Source organism: Xiphophorus maculatus, chromosome 4 (assembly GCF_002775205.1).
Source record: "Xiphophorus maculatus strain JP 163 A chromosome 4, X_maculatus-5.0-male, whole genome shotgun sequence".
Taxonomy (NCBI): Eukaryota; Metazoa; Chordata; class Actinopteri; order Cyprinodontiformes; family Poeciliidae; genus Xiphophorus; species Xiphophorus maculatus.
In genome coordinates, this window is record NC_036446.1 from 29,709,931 (window position 1) to 29,729,866 (window position 19,936).

Consider the following 19,936-nt stretch of genomic DNA (forward strand, 5'->3'; position numbering starts at 1 on the left):
GCATCCACGTTAGCAAGACTAATGTTTGGGTAAGGCGAGAGGGATACTGGTTCCGTTCCAACCCAACTAAGTGGTTTAACAAAGCCTGCCAGCTTGGAAATTTTCTTCATCACCTCTTTGTTGCGTTTCCATTTTGCTTTATTTTCTGCACTGCACTGTGGTATTTTTTGTTGCCTAATCAAAAATCGTGCAGCAATGGTTGGCGCATTTCAGTCATCTTGGGATCAGGAGTAGACAGTGAATTAAAGAAAATGTTAATTCAATCAAGCAATCATGAACGACGTTGGCCAAAAGCAATCATACTTTCCAATGACACCATCAAAATCCTCTTATAAAGTGATAAGACTGAAGCCTCCTCAGACTATTTATTCACACACAAAAAACAGGACTCGAGTCTAGAACATGAAGTATTATTCTGCTAGGTGTTTCAACTTCGTAAGCTGTATTTTATTTTTCAAATATTTTATATAAGCTTTACGAATTATTCTGCAAATAAGGAAAAATGTAAGACACTGTAGACCATGAACAAAGATACAAAAAAAACCCTTCCTGAGCTTATGATTGTGTGCATTAGTTTCAAGGGGGAAATAAGAGTTTGTCTGGTGAATAATTGGAGAGACATTTTGAAATCTCACTGCAAATGACCCCAAACTGGACAGTCCCAAAAGGTTACTATTGTTCCACCATGAAAGTTTTGAAAATATCTCCAAGATATGTAGGAAGTTTAACATCCATGAGCCTAAGAGCAAAGAGGGGGACAGACCACCTAGAAATGCATTTCAATCGTGGTAGAGAAAAAGATAACAGTTTAAAGTGAAACACTTGCATTAAAGTTTTTTTTTTTACCTTGGCCAGAGGCAGCTGGACTGGAGTGAAGATGGAAAGAGGACTGTGGAGAAACAGCACAGAAACTTCCCCAGAACAATGCGGTTCTGAAAGAGAGGAGAGGCAGAAAGAGATTAGGTCCATGTCTTTCTAACTTGTGATTGCCAAGTAATGAAACTATAAGCTTTTGCCTCCCAAACGTGTTTAAATCCAGAAAGGAACAGACTTAATTCTTAATTGGAGTGAAGGAGAAATCTCATTAGCAGCTCTCAACTAGGAACTTGAGAGAGAGAGAGAGAACCAACTGTGATAATGTACAAAGACTGATCTGAACTTCAGAACTGGTCCGGACATTCAGATCAGGACGAAACCTTTGAACCACTTCTGCTGGGAGTGATGGAGAATAGTTCAGCCGTCAACACCAGCAATCAGCCTGAATGAGCTTGAATTTGCAGCAGGAGACCATATAGTTGACTAGAAAAACTGGTTTTGAAGAGTCAATTTAGTCCCTCAATGAAAATACTTAAGACAAGCAGACACCTACAGTGGAGCCTCTGTTTTCTCTGACTTTGATTAAAAATAGTAAAGCCTTTCCTTCCAAAGTGTTGCCATTTACCGTTAACCACATGGCCCCAAATAGCCTATGATGAGAGAAAAAACTAGAAAACTTCTAGTTTTATGACAATATTGTTGCCATAGAATATCACCTCATTTTAACTCTAGATGATAAAATGGACTATGGCAGTAAAGTAGAATATTGGACAGCAAGTTACAGAAATGGTATTTCTATTCAATAAAACAGCAAGGAGGTGAATAAAATGCCTTCAATAGAAAAAATAGTTCCCATATTCAGGAACAGGGTCAATACATAAGCAACAGCTTGATTTTAAAAGTTGGTCTTTCCATCTACAGGAAACCTGTCAGCAGTTCCATCATGTCTGAAAAGATGACTGTCACATCAGTTGCCTGTCTGCCATCTTAGACAGTAACCAGCAGGAGAGTCAGCATGTTTTCATACCTGATAGTTCACTAGACTCTGTTGGACTGGGGACCAAAATGGCAACATTTGTTTTATGTTCAGCTGGAACAGTTCTTTTTCTCACTGCACTGTGTCAAACCAAACAGAACCTTTAAAAACCTGTCCACACCCTTCATTTGGTGCGGCATTCAGCAAGAACCACTGAAGGCAACGACACAAAAACCTCAGAAGACGACACAGAGCATGACTTCCTTCTTCACAAAACATAAAGGAAAATGGAGTGGTGTGAGATTTTAGCAGTTGTAGCATTTCTCTTTTGTCTTTGGTAAAAGACCACGAGCCATTTCTCTCGCCAGCGTTAGACTCATGTGTTTGTTTTGGTTGTATTTACCCAGAATGCCCTGCACCATAGTCCACTTCTTGCTTTTGGAGCGATCTCCATTCCGCTTGGCATTTTACAAATTTAAACTGCGGCAGAGTTCAGTTTAGCCGAACCGAGACTGAAGTTTGTAGGCGAACCAGTGTTCACGTTTTTTGGTCCACATCAGAGTTTGATTACGCTTTCACACCTCCACAAACGAGCCGGACTTTCTAGGTAAACGAACTGGAGTTTGATTAAAGCGGACGAAACAGACCTGGTGTGAATGAACCATTAGTCTATTTAACAGGACCATATCTAAAACAAAACTTTAAAATTGAGATATATCTTGTTGAATCAAACGAATGGAGTGTTGGCAGAACGGACAGCAGCTGAAGTTGGACATCAATTGGGTTTAACCAACAATTTTAGATGTGGACAAAAAAACAGATTTATTTATTAATTTACATGTTCTAAATGTGAATCTGAAATGGTGAAAGAAATAGTTGGTGTGAGCAACAACTAACACCAAAACTTACTATGGTCTCTTGCAAAAGTACTCAACTTGGTAGAGTGGTAAGTAGAAACCTATTGCTGAAAGAAAACCACAAGTACCTCAGTAGACCTGTTAGTAAAGGAACACAGAAAACAACACAGGATGCTTTAGTCAGAGGCAGTTACAGTGACTCAGTTATATTTAACTGAGTAACTTTTTTGAGGGGAAAAATACTTTTGAGATTAGTTTTACTATACCATAATAGTTACTTTGACTTGAGTATTATTATTATGAAGCATTGCTAATGTTACTAGAGTACATTTTTCAGATAATCTACCCACCGTGTGCAACTTCACTGAATGAAGAACACAGTTATCCAAAAAGGCACGAGTCACCAATTCACACCTACATCTTCTGTTTATGTGAGACTTCCTGTTAAAGTAATTTCCCATATATACATTTAAAAATCTGAAGACTGAGAGCTGTTTATACATGTTCTCGTTCAGCAGACAGAACTTGAGTTTTTCGTTGGTTGTCACGTAAATTCCCAGAGAAACACATTTGCGATGCAACATAATGTGGTAATGTTCAAGCGGTATCAGTACATTTTACCACCTACAATGACAGCACAGCCTCAGCGGTTAAAAATTTTGAAAGACTCAAACCTTGGTGACCAAGTTCAAGGTGTGACCGCTTCGCACTCTTCTGCAAAGAGCCTGTCTGCCTGCGTCGGATTTCCATCGAATGAATCCAACAGGACTGGATCCTTTACGAAAAGCAGAGACACAATGCCAAACGGACCGAGCTGGAAACTTTCCACCCGCCCTTGCATCAGGAAATGTTGTGCATCGGTGCTACATAGCAGTCCGGCCAGAGCCCGAACACTGTCAGAAAACAAGCCTCCGCTAACATCTGCACCTCGACACGACTCGTGGCAGAGATGTATTCGGTTGCCGTGACATTAGTGGCAGAAGACGGAAGCGCTCTTTCATCCCGCATGCTCCTTATTGTCTCAGCGGACCGTCACGGTGACAGCGCAACCATGACCTGATTACCTGTCCCCTGAAGCCTGTAATCACTAAAGCCAGCAGACAGGCGACGACGGTTGGCTGACGGGGTGGATAATTGAAGCCCAGCCGATGAAATATGAAAACTAAAAGCAGTGAAGAAGAAGAAGAAGAAGAAGAAGACAGACAAGAACAAGGAGAAGTGATAAAGATGGAAGCCTTCATTCGCAGTTACACATTTTTTGAAAATGTGCTCCCACTAGCGATGGATGATATGGACTTAGGATTTTATTGCGATATTTTTGCGGTACTATTGTGATAACATTGAAAATTATGATTAAAAAACATATTTATTTCCTTTTTTTTTACCATAGGTACCTGTATGGCTGTGACTATGGCACTGCATTTGTAGTGCCGCAAACACAAATATTGTTCTTGAAAAACTTTCCCAATTACAACAGGCATCTTTAAAACACCACTCACTTAAAAAAGCTGCACACATTAACTGCACTTCATCATATTTTTGAATTTACTGATATTTACTGATGCTCTTGTGGAACAAAAAGTGGAGAAAATAGTAAAAAAATAACACTTCCGACCATACTGTCAGTTTTGTTTTTTTCTTTTATTTACCCTCAAAAATGTTAATTTATGACAATAATTCAAAATTCTCATAAGGAGAAGAAATTTTTCACAATAAATTTGACTTGAGTACAATAAATGTTAACCATTCCTACAGTTTGCAGAGTTTTTTTTTTGGATAGACTGGAAGATGCATGATGTTTTAGAATGGGGTTTTTTTCTTTTACTTGGATGTTTATGTCTCATCAAAAAGTATGTAATATAAATCTTTGGGTTCTATATGGAAGCCCTATGACAGACTGGCGACCTGTCCAGGGTGACCCCGCCTTTCACCCGGAACCTTAGCTGGAGATAGACACCGGCACCCCTCCCGACCTCACTAGGGACAAGGCTGATAGAAAATGGATGGATGGATGGATGGATGGATGGATGGATGGATGGATGGATGGGTTCTGTATGGAGCACTGAACTCTTTATTATGTTTACTTGGTTTATTTTATGTAAAAAACAAAAAAACATCCCAAACATTTTTTTTCCAACTTGCATCATTATGCGTACCATAGAGCTGTGGTCCCCAAACCCCCGGCCGCGGACCGGTACCGGTCCGTAGACCAATTGGTACCGGGTCGCGGAAGAAGTAAATAAATACTTTTTTTCCTTGGTGCACAACCCCCCTCCCCCGGGTCCGCAGCGCAGTCTTGCCCCCCCCAGTCCGTAGCAAATGTGCAAGCAAAGTGTTGTTGCGTGACCCCCCACCCTAGTCCGCAGCGAAGTCACGCAGCACCCCCTCAACCCCCCACCCGGTCTTGTCTCCCCATTCCTGATTTGTGTGAATAAAATAAATTGGTGAGCACCATATCTGAGGACCTGGACTGTTTTTCTGTTTGAAAAAAAAATACCCTGACTATGTCGACTGGATGTGTGGTCGCTTAATAGTGACAGAAAAAAAAAAAGAGTGAACACCGTTTTTATAGATATCATCTGTTCAGGAAATCTGGGTGAGCTCTGCAAAACGTAAACGTACATAAAATAGATGGATTTCCACAAAATCTGCTGAAAACGAAGTAATTCGGACAGGAACAAGATAATACTTTCCTAGATAAATATTGTGGCGTTTTATGCCACAATATTACGCTTCACCTCTAGAACCAAAGCTCAAAAATATTATGTTTTAATTTCATACTTTGTCGGAAACTTCTAAAAAAATAAATAAAATCAGAGCAAGGTAATTCAGATTCAGATTATTCGTATCCCAATTTGGGAAATTAATATTGCAGCAAATACAGGAGGCTAAAAGACAAAGTATCAAAGATTAAAAAAATAAATAAATACTATATGCACATAAAATACAGATCAACACATAAAGGGAAGAATACAGCAGTGTATTTCATTATTGGCCAACAGTTGCTACACTATATCAGGTGCAAGTCCCCCTACCTTGTCCTGCATTAAAAAGAGATATTGCTGTAGGAACAAAGGAGAGCTTGCACCTGTTACTTCTTATACAAGGAAGTCTGAGCCTGATGCCAGAAGGCAGAAACTGGAAATCAGCATGTAAGGGATGAGAAGTATCAGCAATAATGTCTTTAGTTTTCCTAATGATTTGTTTTTTACACAGTTCTGTAAGTGAGAATTGTTCTTATTGCTAGCATGTATTACTCTGCTAAGGGCATTTTTTGGTCTAATACTGAGATTCCCAAACCAACAGAGGAGGGAAAAGGTCAACACAGATTCAATATATGATCTATAACATAGGATCATCAATGACTTATCAACTTGAAACTTTACCAGCCTCCTTAGACAAAATAATCTTTGCTGGCCCTTTTTTTGTAGGTTTTCTGAATGGCAGGTAAATTTTAACTTATTATCCAAAATAATCCCAAGATATTTATAGTTTTCTACTGTCTCCACTATCTGACCTTTGATTACTGTTTGATTTGTGTTATGGGGTTTCTGTCTGAAATAAATGCACGTGTCCTTTGTTTCCTGTACATTTAATAAGAGAAAAGCTTCATCGCACCAGTCAACACATTCATCGACCACAGGACCATGGGCATGTTCATCATCATGTAGAAGGCTAACTATCACTGAATCATCTGCAATTTCATCAGTTGTTTTCATGGAGTTGATTGAATTTACTACAATCGGTTGTTACAGATATTCATTCTTCTCAGAAAATGTCAAAATATAATATAGCTCTCATACCCACATCAAGCTGCTAGAGCTCAGAATCATTTTTTTTGCAATGCTCTCAAAGGCTTGTCACAATTCTGCAGATTACGTAGGGGGGGGAAAAAAGCAAGCGCTAACATAAAACATGGAGCCGTGCTAGCGTGTAATTTTTATTTTATTTTATGGATGTCGTGGAAAGGGGATGAAATTAAGAGCGTGGTGGGGAATGGGAGATCATCTGAAAATACCAACTATGTACTGTTAGCTGGCAGGACATTCAGATCAACTTAAGTTACACAAATCTCTCAAACGTGTATTGTAACTATACTTTTGAAAAAGAGCCCTTAGTAAGCATTATGCCTCGTTCTAATTGGTCGTAAAATATATTGCAGATGGGGGATTCATGGGTTCCATTCTGTGCAGAAAATCCATCACAAAGGGCTAAATTAAAGCCCTTAAACGGCAGCGGCGTATACTGCTGAACTACGATAATTGACTCATTTTCCCTTTGATGGTGAAGTTTTCCCTCTGTTTTTATTAGTCTGTCAGCTCCAACCACAGATCGGCAAACAGGGCTAAGCAGTTTTCACACGTGAAGGGCGCAGATGTTTTTGGGGGAACATCTGGACAGTTTAGCCCTAAACTCTTTCCACTGCTGCTTCAAGAACATGAGCTTTTACAGAGAGAGGAACTCTGCGCTGGAGAGCCGACGCAACGCTGTGAATGATGCAACAACGGACCGGAGCGTATGGAGAGGAGAACAACCGGCGCTCTGAGTAAAACACTGCTGTGTGCAATGAGCAGCACCCGCTCTGGTTTTATCAAGACTAAAACCAAATGAACATTTTCTTTGTGCAAAAAAAAAAAAAAAAGTACATTGATTTGGCGTGAGCCTGTCGCAATAAACAATTAATCAGTTAATCGCACGATAAATTAAAATGAGCTCAATAATTTCCAAGTAGATTTTGTGTCCGTATTATCTATTGGTTTTGGTTGTTGAGTTTTATTCTGGAGATTTTAAATATCGTCCAGTTCCAATGTTAAGAGTTCTTTACTGAATTAAAGTTTATACGAGAGGGCAAACTTGTATTATTATGCCATCATTAATACATAACTTGAAAATGGTCTCAAAACAACAATATTATCATTTATCACAATACTTAATGGGACAGTTTATCATGCAGCAAAAGTTATTATTGTGTAAGGCTTGTGATTTACAGAAGGTGTGTGGTCAAAAGGACTTTCTTGACTTTGTTCTGCTAAATGAATATACTGTCAGATGCTACACTATGTGTAGATGGATGGTTATGAGTGGGTTTTAGCGATATGAAAAAAATATATATATTTGGTTTTAGAATAATCATGAGCAGTACTTTACTACAATTTCCCAATGTGAAAAAAAAAAAAACATACGACAGAAAGCTAAGCTGAAGGAACGTCTCTGAGCAGATTTTAATAACTTTTTATTTTAATTCCAATCAGGAACAAACAGATACAGATTGTTTTATACCACAACATATGCAAATTGTTTACGTGCGGAACTTAGTGCTCAATAAAACTTTTAAAAGCGCAAATTTAAAACGTGACACCAGAAGAAAACAGAGAGGATTTAAAGCTATTGCTAAACTCTGCTATTTGGGAACGTCAGGATTTCTCAAGCGGCTCCGGTGGAGAAAGAAAGGTGAACCGAACCAAAGCTAAGTTATGTCAGCGCTCACATTTTTCACCAGCAGTGAGGCATGTAGCTCACTCTGAACTTAGCTCAATTACTACCCTGGAACAACAAGCTGAATGTAAACATCAGTGGAAAAAATATCTGATAAAGTCCAAATCCAACTGCCTGCAGCAGTCGACCAGCCCAAAGCGCTGCGCAGCACATGAGATGTAACTGATACTATTGTCTCAAACAGCTGAGCTTTTAACGATGCATTCATGTACATCTCATTAAAACAACTCCAGAGTGTCGGCACATCTTCTCCTTTACATATTAAAAACAGAATCAGCCCCAAAACAGAACTGGTAGGACAAACCTTAACAATAAAAAAACAAACAAAAGAAACGTAACCTTGTATAGCCGTGGAAAAGGAAAAGAAGATTGACTCTTGACGACATTATTTGCAGTCTTGCTTTATTGTAAAAATGCATTTACAAAAAGAAAAGCAGAAAAAAAATAGGCCTGTGTAAGACCAAAGAGCATGAACGCGTCGCAGAGACGACAACATGATCTCTCTAATCTGGCAACTAATCATCCTGTTCCAATTCCTCAAGGTGAAACATTGTCACATCACCCAGCCATATATATCAGGAGTACACATGGTTACATAATGAAAGCTAAAATATAAATATTATTACGAATTTCAGTAAATAAGCGTTAAGGACGGTTTTCAATTGGTGTGACACATTTTTGCTTCCACTGCCTGGAAATTTTAACCCTAAAAGTGACACGTAGTTGCCCTTTACCTCGTAGAGCAGAATATACTAGTATGAAACTAGCATATTTGAATAGTATCCTAGTAATAGTATACTACTAGCAGGTGGCATATTAGTGTACTACTACTGTGCTGGTTTTATGCCAGCATACTAGTATAAACACTATTATAAAACACCTGATTCAATATATTACAATTGGGGAAAAAAATATCTCCTCATTGGATTTCCATGCTTGATCTTATCCAGAAGGCAGAAAAGCAATTCCTTATTGGATTTCCATTCAATGTATGATTTGTTTTTTCTTTACAATTTATTTAATTTCTATTATTACATTGCTTTTTTGATATTATAAACTAAATTAGGCAGTTAGGCTGCATTTTATCTTAACTCTCAAGTCGCAATGTATGGAAATTTAAATCTATTATTAGATTTGATTGGTCCGATGCACCAATCATGCATGTGGATGGATGGATGATGGATGGATGGATGGATGATGGATGGATGGATGGAATATTTCTTCTTCTTTTTCTCTCAGTAACAAGTTGAACAACTATTCCCCGGTGCTCTAACCCGTTTGGTCAGGTCGTCATGGTGATTCCCTTGGTGTGAAACAGCGTTTGACTGGCTACGTTAGCGCGAGACGTACAGTGTCAGTAATAAGTTAGTGTTTGGTCGTGTTGATGTGTCGGCTGATCACAGCATGTACAGAAACACGCGACAGCACCAGCCAATACGCTGCGATACACACATTAAAGCGTGTTAAGGCGAGTTTCCAACGCCAGCCGAGTGCTAGAAACACACAGTGACATATTTGAACCGAGTCTTGTGGATGAAGTGCAGCGGTCCCGTCCCCTTCACTCCCTACAGCACAGAACTAGCAGCCCTGTAAACGGACTTTCACTTATTCAAAAATAGAAGAAAGAAAAAAGAACAAAAATGGCGTTTTGCTCCACTTACCGATTTGGCCACCCCTCAAAAGCAGCTTGTACAAATCCCGTCTTTATCTCTACGCGTCCCCGGCAGAAAGACACTGACGATGTCCGCCCGCTTATATTTAGGAAACTGACAAACTCCGAGCAGCTCCGCGCTTAGCTCCGCCCACACGCAGCCAGCGGGCGGCTGCGTCCGCACACTGACGTCCAACACGAGTTTACCCTCGGTGTGAGAGCGTGTCTGAAAATTACACGTGAGAAAATTAGACAAAAGGGACAAAATAAAGACTGAACTATGTTTTAAAATATATATATATGAAAATATCTGAAGACGCCTTTCTTCATCCATCCATCCACCTCCACGTCTGTGCGCTTTACAAACGTCTTGACACTCAATTTCACACTTTGTTACGCTGCTTCGGCCAAAAACTTAGAAGTATTGTATTGTTATTTTTAAGGGTGGGCGATAATTACTTCAGTATTTTTCGGTATTCAGTACAAAAACTACTTTTAGTAAACGTAACCATTACACAAAAGTGTGATTTTGAATTACCAAACAGCAGCACGTAATAAGTTGCCTGCATTTAATCCTATTTTTTCCGAGTGAGAATAATTGATGCCGTTTCATTATTAATTGGAATGTATCAACAGACTAAACCAAAGTTCTTATATAAAAATTGTCCTAATAATGAGTTATGCTATGTGCCAGAGCAACACAAATGATTTAAAGATTGTGAAGTTGAAGGGAAAGGATAGCATTTTGTTTGTTTACAATAATTTATAGCTGCAGTTATGTCTCTTAATATCTTCACACACATCTATAGGCTAATATTATTCAATACTACTCCAAGGTTTGGGTAACGGATTTCAAGTTTTATCACAATATTTTCGTGGTACTATTATGATAGCGCTAATATTGACACAATATACAAGTTATTTATTACTTATTTTTAGGAAACTCATAGTTCCACAAACACAAATCCTGTTCTTGAAAAACTAATCATTTGTAATGTAAACACTTCTTTAGGACACCAGTCACTTAAAGGAGTGTGATTTGTATCACTGTAAGGAGGATCCTTACAGTGATTCTCTTCGGCCACGTCTTGGTAGGTTTTTGCTACAAAGCTCATCTTGATTCGAAACTCCTCCACAATTTCTTCTACCTGCTCAGTTCCTCGGTCTTCTTTTGCGGTTTGTTCGCTAATGTTCTCTAAGAAACCCGTGAGGCCTTCGCCGGACAACTTAGTTCCTCATCCAGCGCCACAGTTCCTCTCTTGGTACCTACAGCATACTCTGTCTGGGTCTACAAAACACTGATTCTGAGTGTTTCCATTAATACTCACCGAACAAGCAGAGAATTTGCTGCTCCGTTTCTCTGCGTGAAACTAAACCGTTGCCGTCACAACTCTTCTTCTTCACTGAGTTCCTTTAAAACTGGACTAAAGACCCAGCTGTTCAGAGTTGCTTTTGAAACATTTTGATGTGTAACAATGGCACTTGACAAAAATGCAATGTTTACTGGTTTTCTCATTTGTTGAGTGCGTTCTATGACTTTGCATTTTTCTGTTTTTATGATGTAAAGCGCTTTGAACCACCTTGTCGCTGAAATGTGCCGTACAAATAAACTTCATTGATTGATAGGTCTGCACCAGCAGCATTGTTCTGGAAAACTTTTCCCAGTTTTGTCTTTTCTCCTCCCTCATTTCAGAATGAGAACAAAGGGAGTTTAAATAAGGACGTTATTTCCATTCGAAAGAGTCACACAATTTCAAGCCGAGGAAGCAAAATCCTCACGAGCCACTGACAGAAACGATAAAACAATCACAAAGTAGCACCAGAGAAAAAGTGAGAAGTACAAAAAGGGAAAAAAAGGATATGTTTGGAAAGTTGCTCCTTTTTTTTTTGTCCTTGGAGAATACACAACTCAGCATGATCGCATGCAGACACCAAGAGTAATAACTGAACTATTGATAATTTTATTCAGCCTCAGCCTGGAGGAGAAGCTTGTGACTGTGGGGTCACCGGAGCAAATGGAGAGGCAGCAGCGGCGGGCTTGGAGTGGGCCACGCCGCCGGGGACGTTCCAGGAACATCACTGAGCTCCTCGTTGTTCCAGAGGTGCTGCAGGCGGAGATTCAACTCCAATATGTATAAGCAGAACTCGTGTCTTGTCTAAGTTGCCGTGACTATCTTAACGTTCAGATTCTCGCAGTGGCTTTTTTTTTTCTCCTTTTTAAAAAAAGAAACTTTCTTTAACTTTCTTTGCTTTGATGCTCCAACTAGAAAAGCACAACAAGTTCATCTTTTATTTTCTTTTTCCTTTTCCTTTTTTTTGGCAGGGTATAAAGAGGAACAAAGGGAGCATCTGTCTTGCAGCACCAAACCATCAATGTTCATCAGGAGAGTTCACACCAAACCAGAGACGCAGTCAAGAGATTCAAAACAGAGCAGAGAGCGATTCAGCTTATTATTAGAGTCATTTTAATGGTTTAAAGTAGTTTTTATAATACAATAGAGTGATGTGCCTTTGAGGAGTTTATAGTTATTCTCTCCAATAGCACCTTCAGTATGTAGAAGGTTATAGCGCCATCGTGTGGCGCTCAGTAGGATGAAAACAGAGACTTTTCATTTTCAGAAACCAGTATTTTTCTTTTCTGTTAACTATTTTTCTTTCGTATTGTTGAGTTTTCACGTTTCCGGTGTAAAGATGCCGTCTACTGAAGTCTCCATTCTAAGGAGACTTAATTTTGAGAACTGAAAAGTGATTCGGTCCAATTTGCTCTCATTTTGTATTGCTTAATATTTGGTTTCCAAACACAATGTTTTCCTCTCTGAGCTAAAATCAACTCACAACCTTTCAAAAGTATTCAGACTCTTTTAACTTTCGTTCAAATTTTGCAATGCTATGTTAATGTCTTCAGTATTTTTTATTTGACTTTCATGTGTTACTGCATCATTTTTGCAGCGGCTTGGAATTCATACAGGGTTTGCAAAGCTCTGAAAAGTGCGTGATGCATTTGTGTTTAGCTCATTTTTCTGAGCTACATTTTACTGCAGTTACAGCTGCTAGCATGTGAGGATGTATCTCTCTCCACACTGAAAAAAAAGAAAACAGCTGATCTTAAATATATCGCGTTAACTGGTCACAAGTAAACAAATTCAGTTTATCCAAGTAGATTTATTATGTTGTCATGTTAAGTAAATGTAAAGAAATTTAGTTTGACTAAATCAAGTTGATTAAATGTGACAAAATAATTTTGTTGTTGTTGGAGCTCCATTTTTATTCAGTCTACGAAAAGTAACTTTAAATAGTAACTTTTTAGCCTATTTAAAGAGCCTTTAAATAGGCCAAATGTTGTACATTTCATCAGCAAACATTGGATGTTGTTTTTACAATACACAAGAGCCTTTTGTGACGTCAAAAGCAGTAGCAATTTAAAAATATATACGTTTTCACTTATTATTCTGCATTACTCTCTACATTTACATGTCATTTGCAAAAGTGACAGGGAGCAATAAATAAAACATACACACAAAAACCGATGAAAGAACATTGTTACCATTGTTTTTCTTGGAACGCTTATGATATAAATACACCAAGAAAACGAGAATAAAAGTTTCATATTTCCCACATCTGATCCCTCCCTCTCTGCCACACTTGATTTAAGCTCACCTTTCCACTTTATAGTGTTACAGTACCGACTGACATCAGGCTGAGAGATGAAGAGCTGTCACTATGAGTTACTGCTGCGCTCGATGATGTGGCTCTGGAGGTTTTATGTGTTCACAGTGTTAGCAGCAGCGAGGAGTGAGGAGAACAAGGAGTCGGGTCTTTGCTTCAGCACTTCTGGGGGGTCCAGTTCTGCTGCCTGAAAAGACACAAAGCCAAACGAGTCAGGGACGCACAGCGGCGAGCCTTTGGAGATGGAAAGAAATATATACATTTCTGACAAAAAAAATCACAGAAATTTTCTAGGAAAAAAAGATAATTTCTGAATTTGAAAAGTCACAAGTTAGTTAGAAAAAAATCTCAGAAATGTTAAAAAAAAAGAAGAAAAAGAGGAAGTTTCTGAATTTGAAAAGTTGCAAATTTGCAAGAAAAAACTCAGAAATTTTCAAGAAGAAAAATGCGGAAATTTATTTCCGAGTTTGAAAAGTTTGGAAAAAACAGACATTTTGAGATTAACGTCGGATTAAACTGAGTTTGACAAGTCGCAAAAAAAAAGTCAAACATTTTTGACATTTGAAACTCCAAAAGTTTTAGACTTTTCCCAAAATTTTTCCTCAAAAATTTCTGAGGTTAATTTCAAAATTTCTGAGTTTTGGGCGGGAATTTACTCCTCTTTTTAAAAAAAACAACAAAAAACTAAAACTGCCACAGCGCGTCGTTGTAGGGATGAGACTCTTAAAGGCGTTCCTCGTCGTCTCTCCATGTAGCTCACCTTTCCGTCGTCCATGACCAGAATGCGGTCTGCATACATCACAGTGTTGATGCGATGTGCGATGGTGAGCATGGTGCAGTCGTGGAAGGCCTCTTTGATGGTGTTTTGGATCAGAGCGTCTGTCTCTGAATCGATGGAGGCCGTGGCCTCGTCCAGCAGAATGATCTGTCAGGCACACCATGGAGGATGAGGCACCCACTCACATCTCAATCAAGACTAAACCCCACCTGTGGTTCATAATAACTAGAACTTTGACAGCATACTTGATGAGTATTGATGGTGGAACTTGACAAAATGTAATGTCTGTCATTGGTTTTATGACTTTTTTTCTGTTTTTATGACATGAAGAACTTTGAGCCGCCGTGTTGCTGAAACGTGCTACTCACAAATTAACTTGATTGACTGGACTTGATCAGTGCCGCATGTAACAGAATAGTTAAAAAAAAAACACACATGAATATTTTCCCCCATTGTCTTACATCGTAAAAAGACAACTTCAATATATTTATTTGGGATTTTATTTGATAGACCAATAAAGGAGTGAAACAACATAGAATAGGAGGAAAATGACTCGATGTTTGCACAGTTTGCTCCACATTTGCTTTCATTTCTCCCGTTGAAGTTACTTTCCTTCATGTCTCTACCAGCACATCGATAGACTGATATGTTTGCCTATTCTTTGCAGAATTGCTCAAATTAGACGGAAAACATCTGCAAAAACAATCATTTTCAAGTCTAGCCAAAGAATCTCAATTAGATTTAGGTCTGGACTTTGACTAGGTCATTCTAACTCATGAACCATTGTTTTTTAAAGGCTGATTTTGCAGCCTGTAAAAAAGTGTTCTCTTTACTTCCCATAGTTTGATGCTGCCAACAATATGTTTTACGTTTGCTGTTTAACTTCCCCTCAACACAAAGTATTCTGCATGTAGGACAATGTGTTTTCCTTCGGTTTCTTTTGGTTTCGGTGTCGTTATTCCTGTATATCTTTCTTTAAATTGCAAAATTATATACTACTATGTTGAGCTAGTCTCTCAGTGTCAATGCTGCATTGTGACAAATTGTGCCAATATTAAGGGGGTGTGATTACTCTGGTGATCGTGTAGGAGTATGGATGACCACGCATACGGACCTTGGAGTTACGGAGAAGCGCTCTGGCCATACACATCAGCTGCCTCTCACCGACAGAGAAGTTTTCTCCATTCTCCAACACTTCTGCCTGCAACGTCCCGTCTAGCTTGGAGATCTGATGAAACACACAGGCACACAGTATTTAACACTTCATCTTCCATGAATATATTCCATATATTATAGTTAGAGTTACAAACCACCTTTTGTTTTAAAGACGTTGACATTTAAAACTTAATATTTCACCTTTAGTCATGTTTATTCCACTTGTGATCCGAGCTGCATAAAAAGCTTGGATCACGCTTTAAGTTGTTTACCACATTGGGATTATGGCTGTCTAAACCTTCGCTATAAGAGCGAACATCACGTTTTCTCTGTATCTTTGGTCATTTGAGCTTATTAGCTCTATTTCACAGCCAAATTAGCATTTAGCTAACCTGACTATTGCCTTCTTATGCAATTCTGCTCAATTCTCATCTCCCTTCACGGCTGCGGCTGGGATTTCTTCCTTTGAACTCGATTTCCCCGGTTGGATTTCAACCGGGGAAATCAGCGAACATCAGCAGAAGTCGTGAATGATGACGTAGTTTGTCTGCGCTGCTTTAGAATTGTAGTTTGCCCGTAGTTTTAGCAATGGCAGCGGAGGAAGTGAACAAAGACGTTCAGTCCATGTTGGCCTTGCTTCCCAAATATTGAGCCACTAAAGTTAGACATTTTATTGCTGACAAAGATCTTGTGGCTCTACTTTCCCCGGGGTTGTTTACAGCACAGGCAATTTCTGGTAAGCTTCATCAAACTGACGTCTTACATAAGTAACGCCCAAACGCTAACGACTGGCTAAAATCAGATCCAGTTCTTTAAAACTTCAACATAGTCCATGCCTCCATCTAGAAGGTTGAGGGTCCAGATCATCTGTATGAAGCAAAGCGAAGAAAGTAGAACAAGCTAGCATTTACTGATGTCGAAACCTCCTCTGATTACTACTAAAAGCAGAAAACACCGATAGCTACTGCATAAAAACCCTTGGTAAATTATTTAAGAAGGTTAAAATTAATACTTATATAAACTCCAAGGAGTCCAAAGAGTTGTGTGTTTCAGTAACATACCGAGTCCTTCATGTAGGTTTTCTGTAGCACCGCCCAGATCTCCTCATCAGTATACTGATTAAAAGGATCTAGGTTGTACCTGTGGGTAAGTGTACTGGGTAAGCTTGTGACTGGTCCACACAGCAGTGGTTGTTCTATGAAACCAGTTGCGTGAGTAGCGGGTACCTGACTGTGCCAGTGAAGAGCACCGGGTCCTGGGGGATGATGGAGAGTTTGCTGCGCAGATCCCGCAGGCCGATGGCTGCGATGTCCACGTCGTCTATAAGAATGCTCCCTCCCTCCGGCTCCACCAGTCTGAACAGAGCCACGCCTAGGGAGGATTTCCCTGTAGACGGAGCGCAGCGAGAGGGAGGGGCTGAGTCCTGCTCTGTAACTATGGTGACAGAGCCATGGTGGAAACCCGCTTACCAGAGCCCGTCCTTCCCACGATGCCCAGCTTCTCTCCAGCCTGGATGGCGAAATCGAGCCCGTTCAGGACGATAGGCGTGTTGTCTCTGTACCTCATTTTGTACTCCTGGAAGGCAATCGCTCCGTTTTTGGGCCAGCCGTCAGGAATCTTAACCCCCTTTATGTGTCTGGGGGCCTCAGACTTACAGGTCTGTATGTGGAATCAAATAAAAGAAATCCTTTTAGAGAAAAGCGTTATAAGACACCCCAGGATGATGAAGTACTTTCTTAAAGGTGACCTGTTATGCTTCCTTGAACATGTCTGTGAGCTATGAAAAGCATGTTCATTTATTTATTTTCTTTGCGCATACTCATTCTTAGATAATGAGATTTCAGTCTGCTCAGTTCTGCCTATTCTGAGCTCCTGTCAGAATGAGATGTTTTAGGGCCTCTTGTCACTTTAAATCCAAATTAGCAGCTGCCTTCCACGCCTCCTCAACTCAACGTTTACACTCGCACATGAAAATGGCTGCAAACAGATGCGCAAATATATAACCGTACACCTTTGAAAAGCAGAAGTGGAGCCTACTGCACAACCAACAAGAATGCAGAAAGAGGATTCTGGATGAAATCAAAATCAAAACACTTTTTTCAGCCATGTCCTGCACCCATTGTACAGTGCATACAAACATGACAAATGGAGCTCTTTCTATTATTCATTTTAATAGTAGAAGTATAATTGCAAATGCAAACATCAGATAAATACAATCTTTAGTATAATAGCACTTTCAGAGACATAGCTCAATGATGAAAATATAAATAATGTCAATATTGTGGGGTATGAATTCTGTCTTATGAACAGAAGGAAGAAAAAAGGTGGTGGAGTCGCTTTGCTTATTAATAACGAAAGGAGTTGTGTATTAAAAATGCCAGATCAATGTACATATTTAAAAGGAAGGTAAAAATTAGGTTTTTGAAGAAAAGTGAAATAGAAATGTGAAATAGAATAATATGAATAATGTAAATCTCTTGAATAATGTGAATCCATACAAATTATTATTATTTTTTGAGTTGATGTTTTTCCTTAGTTTTGTTTTTTGTAAATTACTATTGCTTAAGCATATTTTTGGGCTATTTGTAAATAATTGTTTTGTTTTTGATGAAATTAATACATTTACTAACTAACTAACATGATGGAGTTCAGCTTGGGTTGCCAGGTGATAGGCTGGGCTTCGCTGGGGGTTGCTAGGTGAGGGGCAGTGCCTGCTGTTTTGTGACGTTACATTCTGGAGGTTTTTTATTTTCGAAACGGGCCTTTTTAACAAACACCACAAAATCTGCCGAGTGTTTTTGTAAATTATTTTAACCTCTTGGGCTCTTTTAAGAAGCAGTAGAGATCCAACTGGAAGTACAAAATGTGATTTTTGCATAATACGTCCCCTTTAATAAGGATTCTTACCGTGATGTATTCCAGCAGTCGTTCCACCGAGTTGAACCTGGCCTCCACTTCAGTTGACTGCCTCACTACATACTGGAGCATGCCTGTCAGCTGGTAGACATGCAGACCTCAGTGTTGCTGCGAGCCGGAAGGATCCAAAAACCAAAAGGAACCCAAACCTGTTTGCTGTCCAGATTTACCTGTATGGTGTATGACATGGTGAGGCCTTTTAGAGGCTGACTAATGACGTCGTTGCTGCTCAGCACCACAAACAGAGCCACCAGCAGCGCCATGGAGGCGGCCATGAAGTCCAACCAGAAAGAGAGCCACCGTGTGCCGGAGTGGAACAGCAAGTAATGGTTGGAGTTGATGTCGTTCAGAGATTTGAACCTATAGTTTGACCAAAAAAAGGCAAAACGTTGGTGACACAAACCTTTGACCCTCTGATGAAAGTGCCTGGCAAAAGTTTTGAGGTGTTGGAAGGGTAAAAATACTTTTGCAAGGTTCTGTATATTGTAGATCAGTATCAAGAAGTCTGTCAGAGAGGTATCACTTGATGATATCTTACAGTTTTATGTGGCTGTCCCTGATGTTGTAGGCGTGGATGGTGCTGAGGCCCTGTAGGGTGGAGGTGGTGAGAGAGATGCACGGAGAGCGGCTGATGTTCTCCATCTTCTTCATCTGACGAATGCCTCTCTGAAATACACTGAAGGAGAAAATCCTCCATTAAGAGATCGATTCTTTGAATCCTTAGCTTTCTGGTCCGACACCGGCCTGACTGGCGTTGGACTTACAAGAGCATGAGGGTGAATAAAACACCCATGACAACCACAGCTGCCAGCATGGCGGGGAAAACAGAGGCGATGATGACGATGGTGAATGTGACGAGGAGACAAAACTGCAGGAAGGGGTCCATGTGGAGAGGAAGCACAGAGTCCAACTCCTCCTGATCTTTGGCAAAGCGGTTGAGAATTCGTCCAGTAGGCGTCGTGTCAAAGAAACTCATCGGGCTGGCAAGAATCTGGGAAGAAAGGAAACGACGTTCTCGCTTTTGACATAGGAACAAATTGACTGGAGCTGATCTCTGCTGAGTCCAGATTTTCCACAGTACCTTTCGGAACATGCTGTCATGAAGTTTGCAGGCAGCTCTGAGTGTGACATGAGTGTAAAAAAAGCACTTGATAACAGCAAGGACCAACGTGACGAGGATCATCACTCCATAAATCATTTGGTAGAAGTGCAGGCGGGGATTTTGGGAGACGTCACCCGGTTTAGAAGTCATATTTCCAGAGTTAGACGTTGAATTGGACTAAACAAAAGAAAATATAAAGATATTAGAGGAGCAATGACTAGAAATAGGTTTAACCGAAATGGAATAAGACCAGAGGATACTTAGCAACCCTGAACAGGAGCACCTAGTTTACATACTTTAGATCAACACTAGATTATTTTTCTTCTTTTGCTCTTTCCTTTGGTTTGTTATTTTGTTTGTATTTCCTTTTACTTCCTGTAAAGCACTTTGTATTGCCTTGTTGCTGAAAATGTGCTATATAAATAAAATTACCTTTACCTTTAATATATTTCATGTTTGGTGCAATAAAGTTAGATAAATATATAGCAAGCCATTTATCTGGCTAATAATATGGTAGCTAGCT

The 19,936-nt window shown here is 39.6% G+C and overlaps 2 protein-coding genes across 2 annotated transcripts in view; both read right to left on the minus strand.

Moving 5' to 3' along the window:
* The window catches only part of LOC102217519 (myocyte-specific enhancer factor 2A-like), a 49,761-nt gene extending 39,834 nt beyond the window's left edge, over positions 1–9,927 (minus strand). Inside the window, exons 1-2 of the mRNA XM_023331811.1 lie at positions 9,807–9,927; positions 847–932 (exon numbers count right to left, since the gene is read on the minus strand). The gene's annotated coding sequence lies outside the window, so the exon portion shown is untranslated. The remainder of the gene's footprint in view (positions 1–846; positions 933–9,806) is intronic.
* Positions 9,928–12,244: 2,317 nt separating this feature from the next.
* The window catches only part of abcc12 (ATP binding cassette subfamily C member 12), a 39,224-nt gene continuing 31,532 nt past the window's right edge, over positions 12,245–19,936 (minus strand). The window contains exons 21-31 of the mRNA XM_023332606.1: positions 19,393–19,590; positions 19,076–19,302; positions 18,850–18,987; positions 18,482–18,671; positions 18,303–18,392; positions 16,865–17,054; positions 16,622–16,781; positions 16,457–16,535; positions 15,355–15,468; positions 14,223–14,387; positions 12,245–13,649 (exon numbers count right to left, since the gene is read on the minus strand). Of these exons, the coding sequence (XP_023188374.1) occupies positions 13,557–13,649; positions 14,223–14,387; positions 15,355–15,468; positions 16,457–16,535; positions 16,622–16,781; positions 16,865–17,054; positions 18,303–18,392; positions 18,482–18,671; positions 18,850–18,987; positions 19,076–19,302; positions 19,393–19,590 (1,644 nt within the window). The 3' untranslated portion in view covers positions 12,245–13,556. The remainder of the gene's footprint in view (positions 13,650–14,222; positions 14,388–15,354; positions 15,469–16,456; positions 16,536–16,621; positions 16,782–16,864; positions 17,055–18,302; positions 18,393–18,481; positions 18,672–18,849; positions 18,988–19,075; positions 19,303–19,392; positions 19,591–19,936) is intronic.